The 21317-nt window shown below is 44.8% G+C and overlaps 1 protein-coding gene across 1 annotated transcript; it reads right to left on the minus strand.

The window, feature by feature from the left end:
- Positions 1 to 305: 305 nt before the first annotated feature.
- Positions 306 to 21313, minus strand: LOC139020323 (uncharacterized). Its single transcript, XM_070429957.1, has 4 exons — positions 21260 to 21313; positions 20431 to 20791; positions 19913 to 20182; positions 306 to 466 (listed from the first exon to the last, which is right to left on the minus strand). Exons 1-4 carry the CDS (start codon positions 21311 to 21313, stop codon positions 306 to 308), a joined length of 846 nt encoding a protein of 281 aa, XP_070286058.1.
- Between the last annotated feature and the right edge of the window lie 4 nt (positions 21314 to 21317).

A 21317-nucleotide genomic window follows, 5' to 3' on the forward strand; every position in this document is an offset into this window, starting at 1 on the left:
TAAAAACAAACAAAAAATAATCACTGAGTCTAATTTTCATGAGTGGTCTTAGATCCTGCAAACTAACAAACCCTGACTTGAGAATATTTCAAAGGCTTTGCTCTTCCCTTCTAAGTACATTGTACCAGAAAGAACAAGTTGGAGAAGCCAACAGGCAGAAAAGAGAAACTTTTGTCAAGAGAAAGCACAATGTCACAGATTTCAAGGATAATGTGTTTGAATATAAGTGGATAGCTGATGATTTTTACTGAAAGTACATTTGGTGAGAGGAAGAAAAGATGATCCCAGCTTCTATCACATTCTTTTTACTCATTTATTTTCTTCAGTGGAATGTTCCCACATAAATTGACAGACACCTGTCCAAATGCCTTTGGGGGATTATCATCTTTTGTGTCCTTGTTGTCCTTGTAGACAGGAATGACAGAACTAGAGGCACAGTCACCAAATTTGGTCAGTTCACTGAGGCCTGTTTCAAAGGCCACAGAAGAAATGGTGAGAAGGGTGGCCAGGTTGCAGGGTCCTGGGATACCTGGCTGGTTCCGTGAGGGGAGCTACCTTATTAAGCAAGGAACTATCTCCTACTTTCCAGTCTGTTTGTTTCTAGCAGTTATATCAAGGCTTTTGTTGCCAGTTAGCAATTGCTACTTAATCAGGTCTCCCAGCTGAAATATTTGTCAGCAGCTACTGAGGAGAATCTGCTTGGGTTTGTAGAGATGTTTCCATTCCTTCTGAGCCCAGAGAATGTGGCTCAGGAGTTCATTAGCATGCAGAAGCCATGGAGACTGCCTTTTATTGCAGATAGCATTTTATCACCGGGAATGATTGGTATAGATACAAAGGGACTGTTCAAAAATCTTTCTAGAACAGAAGCCCTGGCCTCCCTAGCCTCCTGGCCCCTCCCTCACCTCCAGCTGTTGTTTTTGGATTGTTGATTTCCCTGCTCCATTGTGGCTGCTATTTCAAAAACACCGAGACCACTCTGTTTGGTTTTGTCTTCTTTTGAGTTGACTGGAGCTTTTGAAGCTCATCAGCCTTTGGGGAACTCGGTGGCTCCACTGTGAGATAACAAGGAACATACCAGAAGGGAAAAAGCAGGATTTTATAATGTGTCTTCTCCTCTTTTGCCCATCCTTTTCACTAAACAAAAGGCATTGTGTCTTCTCTCATTTTTCTGGGAAATGAATGGGAAAAGATATAGAGTGAAAGAATGTAAAAATATTCAGAGCCCCCCCTGCCACCCCCCCAATGTGTGCCTCCAACACACTCAGGCTTCTGTTTAACCTGGGACAGAAAGACCACTTCAAGGCTGATGGCAGGAGGACGTTTTGATGTGAGGAGAGGAAGGTGTTTCCTAGGCTCCTATTTTCTCTGTGTTGGAGCCATTAATGGGTGTGAACTCAGTAAAGGCGCCACTAGGCACAGCTGTTTTATTCCAAATACTTGCTGATCCACACAATTTCGACAGAGCTCCTAACAGTTGCTCTGGGCTCATAAAGGACATTTGAGTAGATTGTTCTAATTCTGACTGGCACTGGAGTGTAGAATTTGGACCTCCCCGGAAACAGCGTTTGTCCAAGGGGAGAGATGGTAAATAGAATATTTTCCTCCTCTTCCCTCCCCTTTATGGCCTATGCTGGCTGAGCTGAATTGTTTAGAGACCCGTTTCATACTCCATCTTCCTTTCAGAGAGGCTGCAGCATTACAACTCAATTACCATATGGCAATATTTAGAAATGATCTGAATAAATGAAAGCAAGCAAACACATACATGCACACACTCATATAATTTCTAGCTAAAAAGTTAATCTATGGAAAATGTAACTCTAAATTCATAGTTCCTTACTGCCACCCAGGGCAAACTTGAGAGCAGTAGATCATTACACATATCTTGAAACCATTAAAATTCTGCCTGATGCAATCTGGGATAAATATAAGATATTAAAGATATCTTCTTTACTGCATCCCATTCCAGAGCTTAAGCTGTGGCCTTAAGCTGCTCTATTTTGACAAAAGTTCTTTGTCTTCCAAAGTTGTGAAAACCTAAGTACTTTCTGCAAGAGTCCTTGAGTTTTTCCCTCCCCCTTAGTACCACAAAACCACATACCAGAATCTGCTTCCACTGGAGTGCTGCTTCAGCATGTCTGGAGGACCTGTGGGTCTTGGATGCAAGCCCTTGTGAAAGGGGAGACAGGCCCAAGTGGCCTGCAATCCCCAACTAGACTCTAAGCATCAACCTCCTTAAGTAGTTTGGGTCATGGAGCACTGTGTATGTTGCCCCTGAATGAAATACGTGAGCCATGAGTGTGGTTAGGGTGGCTACGATGTGCCTGTGCTTCAGAGCTTTGGTTGATGAATAGTGTGGTTATAGGATGGTAGGATTTCTCCTTTTTATATTTAAAGGTTACTTTTGAAAATGAACCCACCAATTTGTGATTTCAGCATTATAAGTATTGATGTTTAAGGTGTTATTCTAAGTACAGTGTGCACATAGGCATCCGTATAATTTCTGGAGATGCAACCTCTTCAAAGCAGAATGCTAGACCTTCTGAGTTCTTGTTAGAGGAGTAACAATGATATGTAGTTAGAAAGTGCTTAATCTTTGACTGGGAAGTTAGTCATTACCGTAATGTAATAATTAAATAGGAGGTGAACATTTTTATTTGCCCCATCTGTGCTCTAGATCTTGTTTTGGTGTGTGGTGGGGAGAAAGGAGGGACATTATTTGTCCCCTCCTAACGACTGTCACATGTATAAAAATGTGGTGGGACTAACGTACATGTTATTTGTTTTTGTTCTTGAACTATTTTTTTTTATAAATAGGCATGAGAGGCACCTAGGGCACAACATTTAAGGAGATACTCACTCTTAGTGTCATGCAAGGCCAAGCCCTGTTCCTACCCAGCAGGACCTACTTTCCAGCAGCAGCACAGACATCTCCACTCTGGGCCTTGAACAGAGTAAAATCTTTGTCTACCATTTGATTGTTAACAAAGCCCTGATAAGAGAAGTGATATTTATGAAGCACCTTTCAAAGCACCATTCTGCTATTCACCTGTTCCTCAAGATCAGTGATTTTCAACCTTTTTCAGCTCATGGTACACACAAACTAAATACTAAAATTCTATGGCACAGCAAAAGTATATTTTATGCCAATTTGACAAAAAATAGGTATTTTTATTGATTTACTACTACTACTATACTACTATTATTAGTATAGTAGTAGTAATTATCTACCCTTTTTGCTGCAAAATGACTTTTTAAAAAATCAGGTGCCTATAGTTTTATATAAGGATTTCTGGTACCAAGAATTAACCAATCAGACACAATCTTATTATGTGACATTATGAATTAGATGCAACTCTATTATATGACCTATGTATTTATGTTTTAGACAGGGCATTAATACCAAGTGGCTATTGTTGTGTTGGCTATTGTCACTTTTTAAAAAATTTAATAGTCTAAGGGAAAGGTCAATGCCCCTTATTAAATAGTCAGTTATTGCGTATTTTAAAATCATTTATGGCACACTGGTTGAAAATTGATGCTCTAAATACTACATCTATTCTTGGATCCAGTTATTCTGAGAACAATACGCAGTTGAACTCTTTTTACCTTATATCTTCAGAATTATATCTTTTTTATTATTTAGAGAATATTTTTCTAGTTTCTGTTATCAAACCCATGTAGAGTAAGACCTTACATATTTAATACAATGTATTACCCCTGTTCAAATGGAAAAAAATTATGTTGAACATTTCTAGACCAATACGTCTGTTAATTTCTGTACAGTGCCAACCTCACATGTTTTTCCAAAGTTGACAACATAGCTAAAGTTTCCAAAAATTCATATATAGAAAAGGCTATGTGACTGCTGATCAGCCAACCAGTCAGTAGGTATGATGCTCACTGACCACCAGGGGGCAGACCCTCAATGCAGGAGCTGCTGAGCGACAGCAACTTTGCAGAGTGCCCTCTTGCACTCTGGGACCCTTCGGCGGATGTTGGACTGCTGGTTTCGGACTGTTTTGGCCCCATCCCTGCAGGCCAGGCTGAGGGACCCCACCTGTTGGAGGGACTCCTCTCACTCTGCAGATGCCCTTTGAGCTCTGGCCCCACCCCAGGTGCAGCCGGCTAGGGAGGGACCACGGGAGGTTGGCTCCAGGGTGTGTCTGGCCCATCAGCCACCTTCTAATTAATTTCCTTTCAATGTGCACAAATCTGTGCACCAGGCCGCTAGTATATATATATATACCTTTTCTAATAGCAGTATGTTATGCATCAATAGTAGCAACAACTTTTCCAGGTTCTGCAGTCATCTGAACAAAATTAGAGAGACATCCAGCACACTCCATTAAAAGAAAAAGGTAAAAATACAAATCAACTTGACTGGGCCATGGAGTGCCCAGATATTTGGTTAAAAATTATTGTGGGTGTGTCTCTGACGGTGTTTCTAAATGAGGTTAACATTTGAGTTGATTGATTATAAAGCACATTGCCCTCCCCAATATGGGTGGGTCTCATTCAATCTTTTGAAGGCTTGAATAGAACAAAAGGCTGTAGTAAGAAAGAATTCACTTTCTGCCTGATGGTCTTTGAGCTGGGATATCAGTTTTCTCTTGCCTTTGTACTCAAACTGAAACTTACACCATTGGTTCTCCTGGTTAGCTGCAGATTTTGGGACTTCTCAGTCTCCATAATCATGTGATATAATTCATAATAATAATCTCTTTCTCTCTGTATGTAAATATCCTATTGGTTCTGTTTCTCTGGAGAAACCTGACTAATACACACCTTTTCTGATAATTAATGTTATGTGATTTTTTTACCTCCTCTATTTACTTTGGTGTTCATTCAGGATGCGAAGATGTAAATTTGAAGCATCTATGTTGACCACAGTTTGTTTGTGTCTTTGTTTGGGCTGCTATAGCAAACATGCCATAAACTGCATGGCATATTAACAACAAACTTATTCTTTCTGGAGGCTGGGAAGTCCTAGATCAAAGCACTGGCAGATTCAGTATCTGGAGAGAACCACTTTCCAAGCCAGCTGTTTTTTTGCTGTAACCTCACATGGCAGTACAGATAAGAAGGCTCTTTGGGACCTCTTTTATAAGGGACCATTCATGAGAACTCTGCTCTCATGACCTAATCAGCTCTCAAAGGCCTCACCTCCTAATACCATCACTTTGAGGCTCAGGGTTTTGCCATATGAATATGACATTGCCATAGCAGTCTGTCTTTTTGTATTATTTTTTACCTTGGTATTGCTTTTCTATTTTTATTCATCTTTTTAAAATCACAATTATGTAGTTCACTTTATATTTTAAAATAAAAATACTTTATATTTATGAATGTGTAACATGTAACAGGTATCTTCTAAGTACTTACTGAAGATTATTCCATTTAATCCTTACAACAGTCCTACCAATTTATTATCCCTATTTTACAGATGGAGAAACTGAGGCATGGAGTAGTTAAATAATTAGCCCAAGGTTATGTAACTAGTGATGATAGAGCCACAATTTGAACCTTGACAGTCTTACTCCTAAGTCAGTATTTTTAACCAATATCAGAGTGATCTTTGAATGTATAAATATAACTATTTTTATGTCTTGCTATAAACCATTTCAAATACTTTGTGGCATGTATGTTTAATTTTTCACCTGCCACAAATTTATTTTTAAATTAGATGGGCTATTTAACTCCTCAGTATCTCTTTGCTATGTGCTTTTTTAAAAGAAACTTTGTATTTTGAACCAATTCAAGGTTACAGAAGAGTTGCAAGAATAATGCATGAAACCTTAGATACTTTTCACCTAGATTCATCAATTGTTTAGATTTTTCCTTGTTTTTATTATTTTTCTTATATTTGCTTTTTCACTTTTTACATTTATATGATCATCATCATTATTATTTTCTAAACTATTTGAAAGTTATAGATATCTTATCCCTTCACCATTGAGTATGTCATGTATCTCCAATGAACAAAGACATCCTCTTACACTATATGATTATAAATTTCAAGGAATTTTACATGGATACAGTGCTATGCAAATTTTACCAATTACCCCAATATTCATTCTTTCTTTCTTTCTTTCTTTCTTTCTTTCTTTCTTTCTTTCTTTCTTTCTTCCTTCCTTCCTTCCTTCCTTCCTTCCTTCCTTCCTTCCTTCCTTCCTTCCTTCCTTCCTTCCTTCCTTCCTTCCTTCCTCTCTCTCTCCCTTTCTTTCTTTCTTTCTTTCTTTCTTTCTTTCTTTCTTTCTTTCTTTCTTTCTTTCTTTCTTTCTCTCTCTCTCTCTCTCTCTCTCTCTCTCTCTCTCTCTCTCTTTCTTTCTTTCTTTCTTTCTTTCTTTCTTTCTTTCTTTCTTTCTTTTCTTCCCTCTTCACCTTTTTCCTCCCTTCTTACTTCTTTTTTTTCCTTAGTAGAACCTTAGTAGAATCTTCCTTTAGTCTCTTCTCCCAACTTTTTAGGATTTGGTCCAGGATTATGGTTTTATTTGCTGTGTCTTGCTATGTACTTTGAAGATTAAATATCTTCAAACTTTCACTTTCTTTTCCACCTAAACCAAATTTTCTATACTCCTTAACTTTTCATTGGAAAATTTTCTGAGCTCTATTATAGATGAAATTTTATTGCTAATGCCCCAAAGCTGTGTAAGATCTACAAAGCCAAAAGCAGAGGAGTATAATTTGAAGATCAAGTATACTTCTCAGTAGGAATGTTTCAGTGTTTGAGGTTCTGAGAGTGAATATATGTCACACTTCGGAGGGAACCTTGATAAAAGAAATCACCAAATCAGCACATCTCTGTCAAATATAACTGTACTTAAAACAACATTTATCTTCTCATTCTGAAGCAGTTAAGACAAAAGCAAAAAATATTCCCAAAGTGAAAAAGAAAGCTATTTCAGTAATTTCCTAGAACATATATTCCAGAGCCCCTTCAAAGTGCTGTTTAAATTTAAACCCATTGAATTCAACATGGACATAAAGCAAGGATCAGACAATCCACTTTCCATCACCTCTCTCCTGAGAAATCACTGCTTTAAATTCATGCATGATTATTATGATACTGAATATTACATTTTATGTTATTTGACAATATAATGTAAGTAGTTTTTATTTTTAAAAAATTCCTCTTCATCAGTTAGTTGAATATTTTAACACTCTAATTTTAAGGCTCTTTCTTTACCCCCACAATCTTCATGTCAAATACTTAATGATCTATAAATATTTAGAAAGTTCTATTAGAGCATGCTATTAAAAACAAACAAAGAAAGTCTGGTTTATATGAGTAATCTCCCTTAATTTATCTCTTTGTAAGTTTGGGTATGTGAATATTTTATTTTTTCAAGTAGAGTTTTATCCTCAACCATCATTTTATTATATTTTCCCACCCCCCTTACAAACTGATAGGGAGATGAAGGTACATAGGTTATAGGAGGTGCTAGATGAGCACACTGGTAGGGTTAATAGGAAGACCAAGGAAGGTCTTTGGTTAAAATAATGTTGCTTAGGGAATTTCAAACAATGATTGATAATACTTAACATTCAATCCCATTGACTGCTTCTGAGTTTTTCATATTTGTCCTTCAGTTAGGGTTAGAGGATGTATGTATTTGTGTTGATAGCGTGATTCACAGGAAAGGGTGGTAATGTGGAAACCAGGAGGTGCTGGTTTCTATCTGGTCTCTGTCACTGACTGGCTTTGTGACCCTAAACCAAAAGTGTCACCTCTCTGAAACTCAATTCTCATCTTCAAAGTGATGGACTAGATGATCTCTCAGTATCTGTCCAGCAGTAACACAGAATCCAGTGAGATCTAAGGATATCAGATGGGAGCATGGTACTGTTCATTGACATCTCTTGATTGATATTTATATGTACTCAAGCAATACCTTTATATTTATGTTGATTTACTATTATTTTTCCAATTGCTTGTCAAAGCTCTCCTAAATGTGAATTCAGTTAAGTTTCTTAAATTATAGATATAAGAAAATAGTAGGACATAATGGAGATATGTAGAATTAAGATTAAATGTTTTAATTAAATTTTTAAATTATAAATGTAATAAGAGGATACCATTTATTTATTTATTTATTTATTTATTTTATTCCTTTTTTAATTAATTAAATCTTTATTGTTCAGATTATTACATTGGTTCCTCTTTTCTCCCACCATAACTCCCCTCCACCCAGTTCCCACCCCACCCTCCGCCCTCACTCCTCACCCACTGTCTTCATCCATAGGTGCACGATTATTGTCCAATCTCTTCCTGCACCCCCGACACCCCTTTCCCCCCCAAGAATAGTCAGTCCATTCCCTTTCTATGTCCCTGATTCTATTATAATCACCAGTTCATACTGTTCATCAGATTGTTTATTCACTTGATTTTTAGATTCACTTGTTGATAGATGTGTATTTGTTGTTCATAATTTGTATCTTTACTTTTTTCTTCTTCTTCCTCTTCTTAAAGGATACCTTTCAGCATTTCATATAATACTGGTCTGGTGGTGATAAACTCCTTTAGCTTTTTCTTATCTGTGAAGATCTTTATCTGACCTTCACTTCTGAATGATAGCTTTGCTGGACAAAGTAATCTTGGTTGTAGGTTCTTGGTATTCATCACTTTGAATATTTCTTGCCACTCCCTTCTGGCCTGCAAAGTTTCTGTTGAGAAATCAGCTGACAGTCTATGGGTACTCCCTTGTAGGTAACTGACTTTCTTTCTCTTGCTGCTTTTAGGATACTCTCTTTGTCTTTTGCTCTTGGCATTTTAATTATGATGTGTCTTGGTGTGGTCCTCTTTGGATTCCTTTTGTTTGGGGTTCTATGTGCTTCCTGGACTTGGAAGTCTATTTCTTTCACCAGGCTTAGGAAGTTTTCTGTCATTATTTCTTCAAATAGGTTTTCAATATCTTGCTCTCTCTCTTCTTCTGGCACCCCTATAATTTGGATGTTGGTACGCTTGAAGCTGTCCCAGAGCTCCTTACACTATCTTCGTATTATTGGATTCTTTTTTCATTTTGCTTTTCCGGTTGGGTGTTTTTTGCTTCTTCGTATTTCAAATCTTTGACTTGATTCTTGCAATCCTCTGGTCTGCTGTTGGGAGTCTGTATAATATTCTTTATTTCAGTCAGTCTATGCTTAATTTCTAGTTGGTCCCTTATCACAACATCAAGGGTCTCATTAGATTTCTTGTAGATCTCATTAAGTTTATCAGCAATTTCTAGAAAATTCTTGAAAAACCTTAAAAGTGTAGTTTTGAACTCTATAACCAGTAGTTTGCTTTCCTCCATTTCTGTCATTTGTGTCCTATTTCTTTGTCTTAGCATTTTTTATGCTTCCCTGTGTTGATAAAGTGGTTTTCTGTGCTGAGTGTCCTCTAGGGCCCAGTGGCTCAGCCTCCCCAATTACCTGAGGAGGACACTCTCGGTGCACCCCCTTGTGGGCTTTGTGCACAGCCTTGTTGTAGTTAAGCCTTGATTGTTGTAATTATCACTGGGAGGAATTGACCTCCAGGCCAATTGGCTGTGAGAATCAGCTGTGTCTGCAGTGGGAGAACTTCTTGCTGGAGACATCCCTCTGGGGCAAGACTTGCTTCAATGGGGCTTTGGTGCTCACTGAGTCTGCCCCCTGAGTTTTTCCTTTATGGTTCCACGGAGCTGCAAACTGGATGGTCCCACTCTGACCTCTGGGTTTCCTGGCTCCTGGATCTCTAGGGAGGTGCTAATCTAGCCTTTGCCTGCAGCTATCCAGCAAAAGCCTCCCTGCAGGGCTTGGGCGGGGCGGGTACCACGGGATCAACAGGGCGGGACTAACAGTATGGCTGCTCTCAGTCTTGCCCTCAGAGGCTCTGCTTCTCAGTTTCCCGGTAATCGCTGCAAGCCCCTCGGAGAGAGAGCTGCCCTCGGGTTTCAACCGATGCCAGACAGTCCCGCTTCTTCCATATGAGTCTGGGTCCCTAGAGACTCGCCTGGAACTGGAGCTCAGAGCCTGAGACTCCCTCCCAATCAAAAACAACTGCGCCCTCAGCCGCCAGCCCGCTCCGCATGCACCTCCGCACCTTAGTATTTTACTTCCACACTATGGCTCCTCTGAGTCTCGGTATGCTTTTCTCTTTCCTTCTAGTTGTAGAATTTACACTCAGCCAGTCTTCCTGTGGTTCTGGATGATGTCCGTTCCGTCTTTTAGTTGTATTTTTGAAGTGGTTGTTCGAGGCAGCAAACTCCAGTGTTTACCTATGCCGCCATCTTGGTTTCTCCTCAAAACCATACCTTTTAAACATTGGGTCTCAATTAATTTACCTTCCAAATAAGGGCCTTGTACTTGATCTGGGGTGTCAAAGAGGCCTTGTCTGAAGTACTGACTCTAAGGCTCAGCAGGAAAGAATGCTTGATGTGTTTACCAGTGTCTACCATGGGTAAGAGAAGCCTTCATTGCCATCCATTTCTTGAACTAGGACGAGATCATCATTAACAGTCCTTCCTGCCTGGCCAGCATGGCTCAGTGGTTGAGCATCAACCTATGAACCAGGAGGTCATGGTTTGTTTTCCAGCCAGGGCACATGCCTGGACTGTGGGCTCGATCCCCAGTAGGGGGTGTGCAGGAAGCAGCTGATCAATGATTCTCTCTCATCATTGATGTTTCTGTCTCTCCTCCCATCTCCCTTCCTCTCTGAAATTAATAAAAATATTTTTTAAAAAGAGTCCTTCCTAGATATAATCTTCCTCTACTGTTCCCCATTTCATTGAATGGCATTATTCACTGAGTTGTCCCGCCTACATGATCACTCGAGCTATGTGCCTGCCAAGATCTCCCAGTAGATATAACACTTATGAAACTTATTAGTTCCTGCTCTGATATTTGCCAAAGCTGGCCATTGGGTGTGTTGGCTCAGGGGCTCCTGGGAGGGATTCTGGTGCTGGTCAGTGTCAGACACTGCCTTTGACTAATCCTGGGCAACCTGTCTAAAGCTGAAAAGCAAACCACAGTATGTGACTGCCTCTGCTGGGGCTGGGTGTGTGTAGGAAAGACAAGCTGTGCACCAGGGCCAGCTTTCCTTAGCACTAAGTCCTGGGGCAGGTCTACAAAGTGCCCAAGGCATCCAATGATCAACCTCTCCTTCCCTCCACCTGCTGGCTGCCTATTATGCTTAGTCACTAAAACAGCCTCCAGCATTACTTGAGTTGCATGAGGGAGGTTCTCAGTGAGTCACCACATAGGGGTGAATGGTGTTTCACCACATAGGTCCAAGTTTAATATTAGTGCTAGTGCTGAGTCTGAGGTCACTCAGCTAAATTCTGAGTGTATACCAAGTCTAACTGCTACCTGCTGGGTGCCTGGATAACTTTATACTGGGGCAGGTTCTAAGGAAATCTTTAGGGTGAGGCCAGCAGAGTTTATTAGCCCAAACAAACCAAGATTTGGCCTTGTGAAGGGAAGGCTCTGCATCTGTTGGGTATTCAAGGGAAAAATGGCCTCTCTCCTAGAGCCACACAATGAATTTTATCCCAAATTCTTCATGTAGCCAGAGCTCAGCAGGGTAGGACTGCTGGGAGTCAGGATTGTGAGGCTAGTAGTCTCTCATGAAGGAGAGTGCCAAACAGGCTTGGTGGAAGGAGAAGCAGCTACTACCTCAGAGCTACACACCTTAGTCACTGACACCCACTGAGACTTTCCAGAATTCTACACTCCTGACCAGGAAGCTGACTCCTCAGCAGGGTGTGAACTCCTTAGGGAGAGGTGATGGAAGTCCTGGAGGTGGGACTATTGCATTCACCCATGCTGATGCTATATGGAGGGGAGTTCTCTACCTAAGAAAGATGACATGTGCAGTGTGGGAGTGGGACTCAGCACAGGAATCCTGGTGGTTTTCTCTTCAGTTTACTCCCAGAGCCACAAACCTCCATCTCTGCTCATGCAAATCTAGTTCACTCTTCCCTCTCTTTACCAGAGCCCAGGATGAGAGCCTGCAAATGAAATGTTTAGTGTTGTCCCTTTAAGAGTGCACTTTTGTCTCTAGCAGACTTCTGTTACTTCCTGGATGATAGAATTCTTAATGATTTTTATAGGTAGGTGGTATATGGATGCCTCTTCCTGGTTCTGGTGCTCTGGGCTGGGGAGCCCAGGGTAGACTTGAGATCTCACTCACCCAAGGGGGAAACTTTGACCTGAGACATTCCCTTCAGGATCTCAGCTGCTGCCCGTGGTTATGGGGCCAGCCCTTCTTGCATCTCTGTCCTTTCTATCAGTTTCAATGTGGCTTCATCTGTAAATCCTTGGTTATAAGACTTCTCTCAGCTAGTCTTCAGTTGATTATTCAGGTTTATTGTTCTATAATCTACACTAATAAAAGAGAAACATGGTAATTAGTGTACGACCGCTACCCTTCCCATTGGCTAATCAGCATATCCTTATGCAAATTAACTGTCAGCCAAGATGGTGGCTGGCAGCCATGCACTGAAGCGAGCAGGGAGGCTCGCTTGCTCCAGTGACTGGGGACTCCAACGTTCCCCGCCTGCCGCTGCTGGCCTCTCAGCTGCAACTCTAAGCAACTATGTACTATGTTGCAAATAAGAAGCTAAACAAAATCCCAGAAACCGGCTTTCATTCAGCCGGGCTTCAGCCAGCCGGACCGCAACATTGTATTGATGTTTTCAGCAGCGAGGCCTCAGAGCTAAAGCTGGCCCAGAATAAAAAGAAAAAAAGAAAAAAAGGAGCGGTTGGGAGCTTCAGTCACCCACTTCTGGAAAACGGCCCTCAGCCCCTCACCCAGACTGGCCAGGCACCCCAGTGGGGACCCCCACCCTGATCCAGGACACCCTTCAGGGCAAACCAGCCGGCCCCTACCCATGCACCAGGCCTCTATCCTATATAGTAAAAGGGTAATATGCCTCCCAGCACCGGGATCAGTGGAGCAGCGAGGCTCCCGGCACCAGGATCAGCGTGACAGGGGGCAGCGCCCAAACCCCTGATCAGCCCTGCTCTGTGCCTGATAGGAGGGAGCTCCCCAATCCCCTGATTGCCCTGTGGCTCTGGGCGTGACAGCGGGCGGGGCCACAACCTCTCTATCCACCCTGCTCTGTTCGTGACAGGGGAAGGCGCCCCAACCCCATGATCAGCCCTGCTCTGTGCCTGATAGGGGGGAGCTCATCAATCCCCTGATTGCCCTGCGGCTCTGTGTTTGACAGGGTGCGGCACACCAACCCCCTGATCAGCCCTGCTCTGTGTGTGACAGGGTGTGGCACCCCAAATTCCCCCCCCCCCCCCCACGGGCCCTGCTCTGTGTGTGACAGGGTAGAGCCATAACCTCTCCATTGGCCCTGCCCTGAGTGTGACAGTGGCGGCGCCCCAACCCCCTGATCGGCCCTGTTCTGTGGGTGATAGAGGGTGGCGCCCCAACCCCCCTCCACGGGCCTTGCTCTGTGTGTGACAGGGTAGAGCCATAACCTTCCCATTGGCCCTGCCCTGAGTGTGACAGGGTGCAGCGCCCCAACCCCCTGATCTGCCCTGCTCTGTGTGTGACAGGGGGTGGTGCCCCAGCTCCCCTATCGGCCCTACTCTGTGAGTGACGGGGGGGAGCTCCCCAACCCCCTGATTGGCCCTGCTCTGTGAGTGACAGGGGGCAGCGCCCCGACCCCCTGATTGGCCCTGCTCTGTGCATGACAGGGGGTGGCACCGCAACCTCCCCATCGACCCTGCCTTGAGTGTGACAGGGGGCGGTGCCCCAACCCCCCAATCAGCCCTACCCTGAGCGTGACTGAGGGTGGCTTCACAACCTCCCAATCCGCCCTGCTCTGTGCATGATGGGGTGGCGCCCCAACTCCCCAATCGGCCCTGCTCTGAGCCTAACTAGGGGCTGCACCTAGGGATTGGGCCTGCCCTCTGCCACCCAGGAACAGGCCTAAGCCAGCAGGTCGTTATCTCCCGAGGGGTCCCAGACTGCGAGAGGGCACAGGCCGGGCTGAGCCCCCCCCCCCCCCCGAGTGCACAAATTTTTGTGCACCGGGCCTCTAGTCTATTATATAAAAGCCTAAGCGACCAGTCGACCAGCTGACCGGCTGACCGGCCAGTAGTTATGACGCACACTGACCACCAGGGGACAGACACTTAATGTAGGAGCAGAAACCACAGGCATGGAAACATGGAACAGACAGATGAATCTCAGAGTGAAGGGGGGAGGAGGGAAGGCAGGAAGAGATTAACCAAAATCTTATATGCATACTAAGGCCTGGTGCATGGATTTGTGCACTGGTTGGATTCCTCAGACTGGCCTGCAGGATCAAACCAAAACCAGCTCTCTGACATCCCCCGAGGATACCTGGATTGCGAGAGGGTGCAGGCCAAGGGACCCCACCATTGCACGAATCCCTCCACTGGGCTTCTAGTTTAGTTATAATTGCAGGAGTAGGTGAGTGTAGCTTCCACCTATTCCACCACTGTCTTGGATTCTGCTTGCATGTTTTCTGTTATCCTGTTCTCTAAACGCCAATTTGGTCTTTATCTAACCTGCTGTTGATTCCCATCAGTGTGTTCTTCATTTCAGATATTGTATTCTTCATATCTGACTGGTTCTATTTTTATGGTTTGTTTGTCCATTTTTATGCTTGCTATCTCTTCATATAGTTCTTACCGAGTTTATTAATTCTTGCACTAAGTTCCTTAAGCATCTTTATAACTATTGTTTTGAACTCTGTATCTGATAGATTGCTTTCCTCCATTTCATTCAATTCTCTTTTCTGGGGATTTCTCCTCTTTTGTCATTTGTGGCATGTTTCTCAATCTTTTCATTCAGGTGGCCTCTCTGCATTTGTTCCTGTGTATTAGGTAGATCTGCTATGTCTCTCCATCATGGTAGGGTGGTCTTATGTAGTAGTGCCCTGTGGGGCTCAATAGTATAGCATCCATGTTCACTTGAGCTAGGTGCACCAGGAATGTCCCTTGTGTGGTTATGTGAGCCCTTTTGTTGTAGTTGAATCTTGCATGCTGTTGGCTGATCCATTGGTGGAATTGACCCTTGGGGCTGGCTGACATGAGGATCAATCCTGACCACAGTGTACAGGTGCCACAGTGATCCAGCAGGTTCTGGTGCCTGCCAAGATGTCCCTAAGGATGTGGAGCTAATTGAGTCATACTTTGATGTATGACACAAGCCCTCCACTGGGTGTGTTGGTTCTGGTGCCTCTTGGGAGGGACTCTGATGCATGTCAATGACAGATGCTGCCTACGACAGGCCCTGGACTACCTGTTTGGAGCTACCAAGTGATCCACAGTTTGTGACTACCTCTGCTGGGCCTGGGTGCACATGGGAGGCGCCAGAGTTCCACCAGTACATGTACCAAGCCTAGCTTCCACCAGTACCAATCCCTGTGGTCGGTCAGCAAAAGGCTCAAGGCATCCCAATCTACCACCATTTGGCTGATGTCAGTTAGGCACAGTTGCTGAGGAGCCTCTGGCAGTACAGGAGTTGTATGAATAGGTACTCAGTAAGTCAGAAGGTAAGGGTGAATGGTGTTTACCAGTGGTGTTCACAGGTTCAAACTTGGCACCAGTTCTGGGCCTGAGGCCATTCAGAAAACATCTCAGGGTACACCAAGGCCAGTCACCACCTATCTGGGGCTTGTGGACCTTTGTGGTGGGGCACTGTCTCAGGGAGACTTCAGGGTGAGGCCAGAGGCATACATCAAACTAAAACAGATTAAAATTTAGACATGTAGAGGGAGGGCTCAGAACAGAAATGGTGGTGTTGGTTGGGTATGCAAGGGAAAAATAATCCTCACTCCAAAGCCACAAAATTCAGTTTCTCCCTGTCTGTCTCTGCCACCCTGAGTCTGTCAAGACTTCCTCGAGAGCCGGGGTGAGGATTGTCCAGCCCGAGGGCTCTATGAGGCCCGCAGAATCATTTGGTCTGGCCCTGCCAAGGTATTAAATGAGTTAATTAAATGTTTGACCAATATAGTAGGCACATTTTTAAGTTTATAATTTTATGTGGCCCGCAAATGATGTTATAAATATACAAATGGCCCCACCCCTGCTCTAGAGCCTTCTAAGAAAGTTTGCACCTCAGGCCCAGGCTGGGCACAGCCAACTGACTCCACAGGACCCAAGCTTGGCAGTGGGGGTCACAGGGAGTAAATCTGGAGGATGGGGCTAGTGCATCAGATTGATGCCATATGGAGGGGGAATGCTCGACCCAGGCAAGATGGCATCTGTGGGTGGTGCAGGAGATGGATTCAGCACAAGGACCTTGGCTGTTGTCCCTTCAGCCCCCTCCCTGTATCAGACCTGTTTTCTCTGAGCCACTGGCTCTCTGCCAGAGCCCAGGATGAGTACCTGCAAATGAGATTTTGTGGGCTGGTCCTTTAAGAGGACACCTGCTTTTTCTACCAGATCCTTTGTCTCTCTCTGGAAGATGGAATCCCCACTGATTTTTACAGCCAGACCTCTTCCTGGGTCTAGTTACTCTGGGATGGAGAGCCCCACGTAGGGTTGAGACCCCTTGCTCCTCAGGGGTTACCTTTGTAGCTGAAATATCTTTGTGGATTCTTTACCACCTCATGTGGGTATGAGGCCAGCCCTTTTTAAGTCTCTGTCCTTGCTACCACTTTGGATGTGACTTTTTGGCTAATCCTTGGTTATAAAACTTCTGTTCAGCTAATCTTCATTTGGTTATTCAGGCTAATTGTTCTGTAATTAGGTTATCATTTGTATTTGGTCCTCAGAGGAGGTGAGTGTAACTTCCACCTAATCTACAACATATTGCATCCCTTGCCATCTTTGTATCTTCAGTGGTGAGGTATCTGTCCAGAGCTTATACCCATTTTTTATTTAGGTTGTTTGTTTCCTTATTGTGGAAAATCAAGAGGGTTCTTAAAAAATATATTTGGATATCAGTTCTTTATCAGATTTTTGTCTTGAAAACACTCTCAGTCTATGTCTTATGTTAAAATTGGTGAGAAGACTGATATTTTTAAAAATGTCCTCCCGTCTCTCCTGTTCCCCTTACCATCAGGGGCTTATTTCTCTTCCTCCAGGGAGAACCTGGTGAATCCCCATCTAGAGAGGACCTGTGCTCAGGGCGGGATCCCATTTCTGGGGAGACAAGATATGTAGCTGAGCATAGCCTCACCTGGCAGCCTCAGGCCAAGTGGACTCTACCTGATCTGATTTTGAATGCGATAATGACACTCTCCTCATCGCCACTGAGCAGAACCCCACTTACAGAAGCTGATGTGCTGGCACAGGGCTGGGGCAGAGGTCACTGCTGGAGGACCTCTGGTTCGGGTGCTATGACTTGCCCCATAGCTACGAGCCTGATGCTCTGACCTTTTGTAAGGTCCATTCTGTTAGCACAAGCTCAAGTGGGTCCTGCTGTTGCAACTAAGAACTTCCCCTGGTTAGAGCATGTTCATGGTGGTCCCTGTGATTGCCTGAGCCTCCCTAGATCTGCTTTCCTGTCAGAGAGTAAGGGGCTCCATGCTTGCAGGGAGAGGCAACAGGCCAGAATGTACAGGCCCCAACCTACAGTGTCCTGGATGGCAGGGCCAGGCTGCTCAGCTCCGTTGAGTTATGGAGCAGGGTGGGGCTTATGTGGGCTAGGGGCAATCTTGGGGCCTGGGACATGGGCAGGGCACAGACAGGATGAACGGGACCTTCCAGGTGGTGTGTCACTCTCAGCTATCTTCATCTCCTTCACTTCCAGCCCCTCCTTCTGCCTCCCGCCCTGAGGCCTCAACCCTAGGTCTCGGCACCTTTGCTTTCCCAAATAAGGCCCAAAGTGTTCAAGTGACCTCAGATGTAGGTCACCTTTGATGCACCCAACATGTTAAATCATGTTTAATTAAACCAAGAATCTGCACTTCTAGAGATCGGTCTTAAATGAAGATGTTTACTTTAGTGCATGATGGGAGTGAAAAACCAGAAATGGCTCATGTTCCACAGCAGGGGCTTCAGAAATTGATCTGGGGACACAAAAAATGCTAAGGAGGAAGAGGACTGACTGTCAGTGTCCACCTCTAGGGAAATGAGTTTCTAGAGGGGCACACAACCAAGACTCCTCTCCACTCAACACCTACAAGTGCACACGCCTGAGCTTGGGAGCACAGGTAAACACACATGCACATGACGACACAGCATGCACACACAGGGAAGGACTGGAACGGTGAGCACCCTGTCAGAGCTCTCCTCCCTGGAAGGACTTTGTCCTTTACTTGATTCTGACTTGCTTTAGAATTCATTATTGTACTATAATAAACCTTTATTGTCTGTCTTAAATCCTTTAAAAATGAGAACTAAATAAGATGCTTTCATAGATGACTTATAAATGGATAATGTAGAACATATGACTTGAAAATACGACTTTAATATTTTTAGAACTATCACCGTCATACGTGCATTATAAAAAATTTAGACAGCACGTTAAAGAAAGGACAAGAGATTTACAAGCCCCACCCCAGAGGTGGCCCTCATGAGTGATTTGGTGGAGATTTCTCAGGCTTTGCCTCTCATTCTGTTACAGATAGACTCGTTTTCACATATGGTGTCTGCCTATTGAAATCACCGGTATGGGGTCTAGCTGATGGGATCCTGGATGCAGAGAATTTTCCCACATGTCTCATGTGAGAGGACCCCTGAGGCCTTTATCCATTGGCACTTAAAGAGCCCTGCATCCACTTTAGCAGCTGCTCAGAATCCCTCATCCATGTAGACCAGGATTTGGTGGATCCCAACCCGTCTCCAAGGACATTCGTGCTTTTTCCAATTCCCAGCTATTTCATCAGTGCTCTGATGGGTAGTCTTGAAAATATTGACTATTGAAAAATTGTGCAAGAGTTTCTGTGGGGGAACCTCCTTGGATGAGCACGGTCAGATGCAGGTGTGCTCCTGTGGAGCCTTGGCGGGTCCTGCTCACTCTTTTCCCAGAGGCTTTTCTCTTCCCCAGGGGATATTCTGGGGCCTCTGCTGCCTCACTTTGTCCCCAAGGTTGGCTACCACTAGACTAGAAGCCTGCCAGTCTGATGGTGAGAGTGTTCTCTCTCTAGTATTGATACTGTGTGTGTCCCCATCGGGAGGTTGGGAATCTCTGACATGTACTAGCATGTGAACTACCTCTTATTAGAATTGCATGTGTATGCCCTTTGTCTCTTAAGAAAACACTGACTTTTGAGGGTTGTCTGTACCACGGGGATATTAAACCTTTATCTGGCCTTGGATTGTAAGGAATGCTTTCCAGCTTGTGTTTTTTTTTTTAAAATATATTTTTTATTGATTTCTTACAGAGAGGAAGGGAGAGAGATAGAGGGTTAGAAACATCGATGAGAGAGAAACATCGATCAGCTGCCTCCTGCACATCTCCCACTGGGGATGTGCCCGAAACCCAGGTAGATGCCCTTGACCAGAATCGAACCTGGGACCTTTCAGTCCGCAAGCCAACGCTCTATCCACTGAGCAAAACTGGTTTCGGTCCAGCTTGTGTTTTGACTTTTTCCAGATGTCTGCATTTTCCTAATATCTGCTTTGGGCACAGGAAGGGGCAGTCAGACTTTGCCTGACTGACTTCTGGCCTTGGGGTTACACTTAGCACAGAGGCCTCTGTGACTGTACTTCATGCTCAGGAATTTACAATATGAACAATAACATGTAAAATACCAACAATAACCATTTAAAATACAAAAGTAACATTTATTTATTACTTAACATGGATTATACAATGGGGAAAAAAAAGGCTAAAAACAGAAAAAAGAAAATAATAAAAGTAACCCTCTCAAAAAACACCCAAATATTAAACATTAAAAGATAAAGAACTGAAAAACACCAAGGAGAACATAAAAAAAAATTAATAAAGAAAAGAAAATGAAAAGATCAACGAGTGGGGATAAAACAATTTTTTCCCTTGGGACAGGGCAAGCACATTCGACCAGGGGCCCTTGAGCTGGGCCCTCCACAGGCAGCTCCTCCTCTGAGGGAGGAACCAGCACCGGCTCCAGGGAGGGTTCTTCATTCGGCATTGGTGGGGCCTCAGTTTGGTCTGGGGCCGGCCCTGGCTCCTCAGCTGCAGCAGGAGAGGCTGCTGGAGGTGGTGAAAGCTCTGGAGGAGGTGATGCCCCCAGCTCTGCATCCTGCTCCTTAGGACTGACTTCAGGTGTTTCAGGAGGAGCTGCCTCTGCCTCCTGGGCTGGTGCTGGAGTTGCAAGAGGAGAAAAGATCACCCAGGTGCCTGCATTTCCATCCGTCCCCCAAAGACAGAACACTGAGCACAGCCCAGGACCTGCCACAGGTTGTCCTCCATGCCCAAAGTCCAGCACATGGGTGGTCTGAGGCCAGTACTGCTCCTGGCCAGGCTCTGGGGGTGCTCCCTGTGTGTCTTGCAACAATATCTCCCCATAAGCTAGCATGGCCCTTCCCACCCCCATCTCCCCACCTACTCACCCTTGGGCTCTGCCTCCCTGGGCTCCAGGTCTTCCCGAATGGTATTACTAATACGGGCATGGCGCTCCAGGACCTTGTTGAAAATTGCCATCCTGGTGTTGGGACTGAGCGGCTTCGAGGTTGGAGGCTTGTTGGGCCTGGGCGGCTTTGGTGGATGAGGCCTAGGGAGCCTGGGCGGCTTTGGTGGAGGAGGCTCTTGTTGTCCATCCACGGGCCCTGGCTCCTCAGACCCCCGGTTGGCCACACATACTTCAGGCTGGTTCTGGCCCTCAGTTGTGTGGCTCACCGGGCCCTCACTGCTGCCCAAGGCACGGGGGTCTTCCTCGACCACCTGCTGCTCCGTCTTAACGTAGGTTGAGCTCTGCAATGACAGTGACCATCAGCCACTGGGGAATCCTCAAACCTGGTCCCACTGACTGCTGCTTCTGCCCACTGTACCTTCTGCTGTGGATCAGGCCCAGCCCTGTTCCTGCTGTGGGCAGGCCCTCCACACTTGAAACCCTTCTACACACACACACACACACACACACACACACACACACACACGGAGCAGACATAGGGCTGCTAAGGTGGAATCAGAGTGGTGGCCTGGCCCCAACAAAACCTCCCTGTGTTACCTCTGGGTGTCGCTGTGCAAAGGGCCACAGGCGTCGCCTGGGCAGAGCCCTGATCCAGTGGCGGGCACGTCTAAACACACTCTCATCGCTGCCTCTCTTGAGGCCTCGGCGTCGGCACACTGGGACACAACAGGAAAACATGGTGTCCTCTCCAGTGTCTCTGTCCGAGTGAGCCGGGAAGGGGCAGTTATAGAATGTGGCTGCCTGGTTACCAGTGTTTCAGGTTCTGTCGGGCTCCGTCGCCAGGAAGTGAGGTCACTGCTCATGTCT

Source organism: Myotis yumanensis, unplaced genomic scaffold (genome assembly GCF_028538775.1).
Source record: "Myotis yumanensis isolate MYYU_CA2020_CCGP unplaced genomic scaffold, mMyoYum1.0.hap1 SCAF_12, whole genome shotgun sequence".
Classification (NCBI taxonomy): domain Eukaryota; kingdom Metazoa; phylum Chordata; class Mammalia; order Chiroptera; family Vespertilionidae; genus Myotis; species Myotis yumanensis.

What these genes read in the sequence shown, in the direction of transcription:
- LOC139020323 (XM_070429957.1), bottom strand. Translation starts at nt 21,313, where the DNA reads ATGAGCAGTGACCTCACTTCCTGGCGACGGAGCCCGACAGAACCTGAA. An exon ending in CAGGGAGGCAGAGCCCAAGG is followed by an intron (nt 20,183 to 20,430) that starts GTGAGTAGGTGG and finishes TTGCAACTCCAG; the next exon opens with CACCAGCCCAGGAGGCAGAG. An exon ending in TCAAGGGCCCCTGGTCGAAT is followed by an intron (nt 467 to 19,912) that starts GTGCTTGCCCTG and finishes CCTTTGAAACAG; the next exon opens with GCCTCAGTGAACTGACCAAA.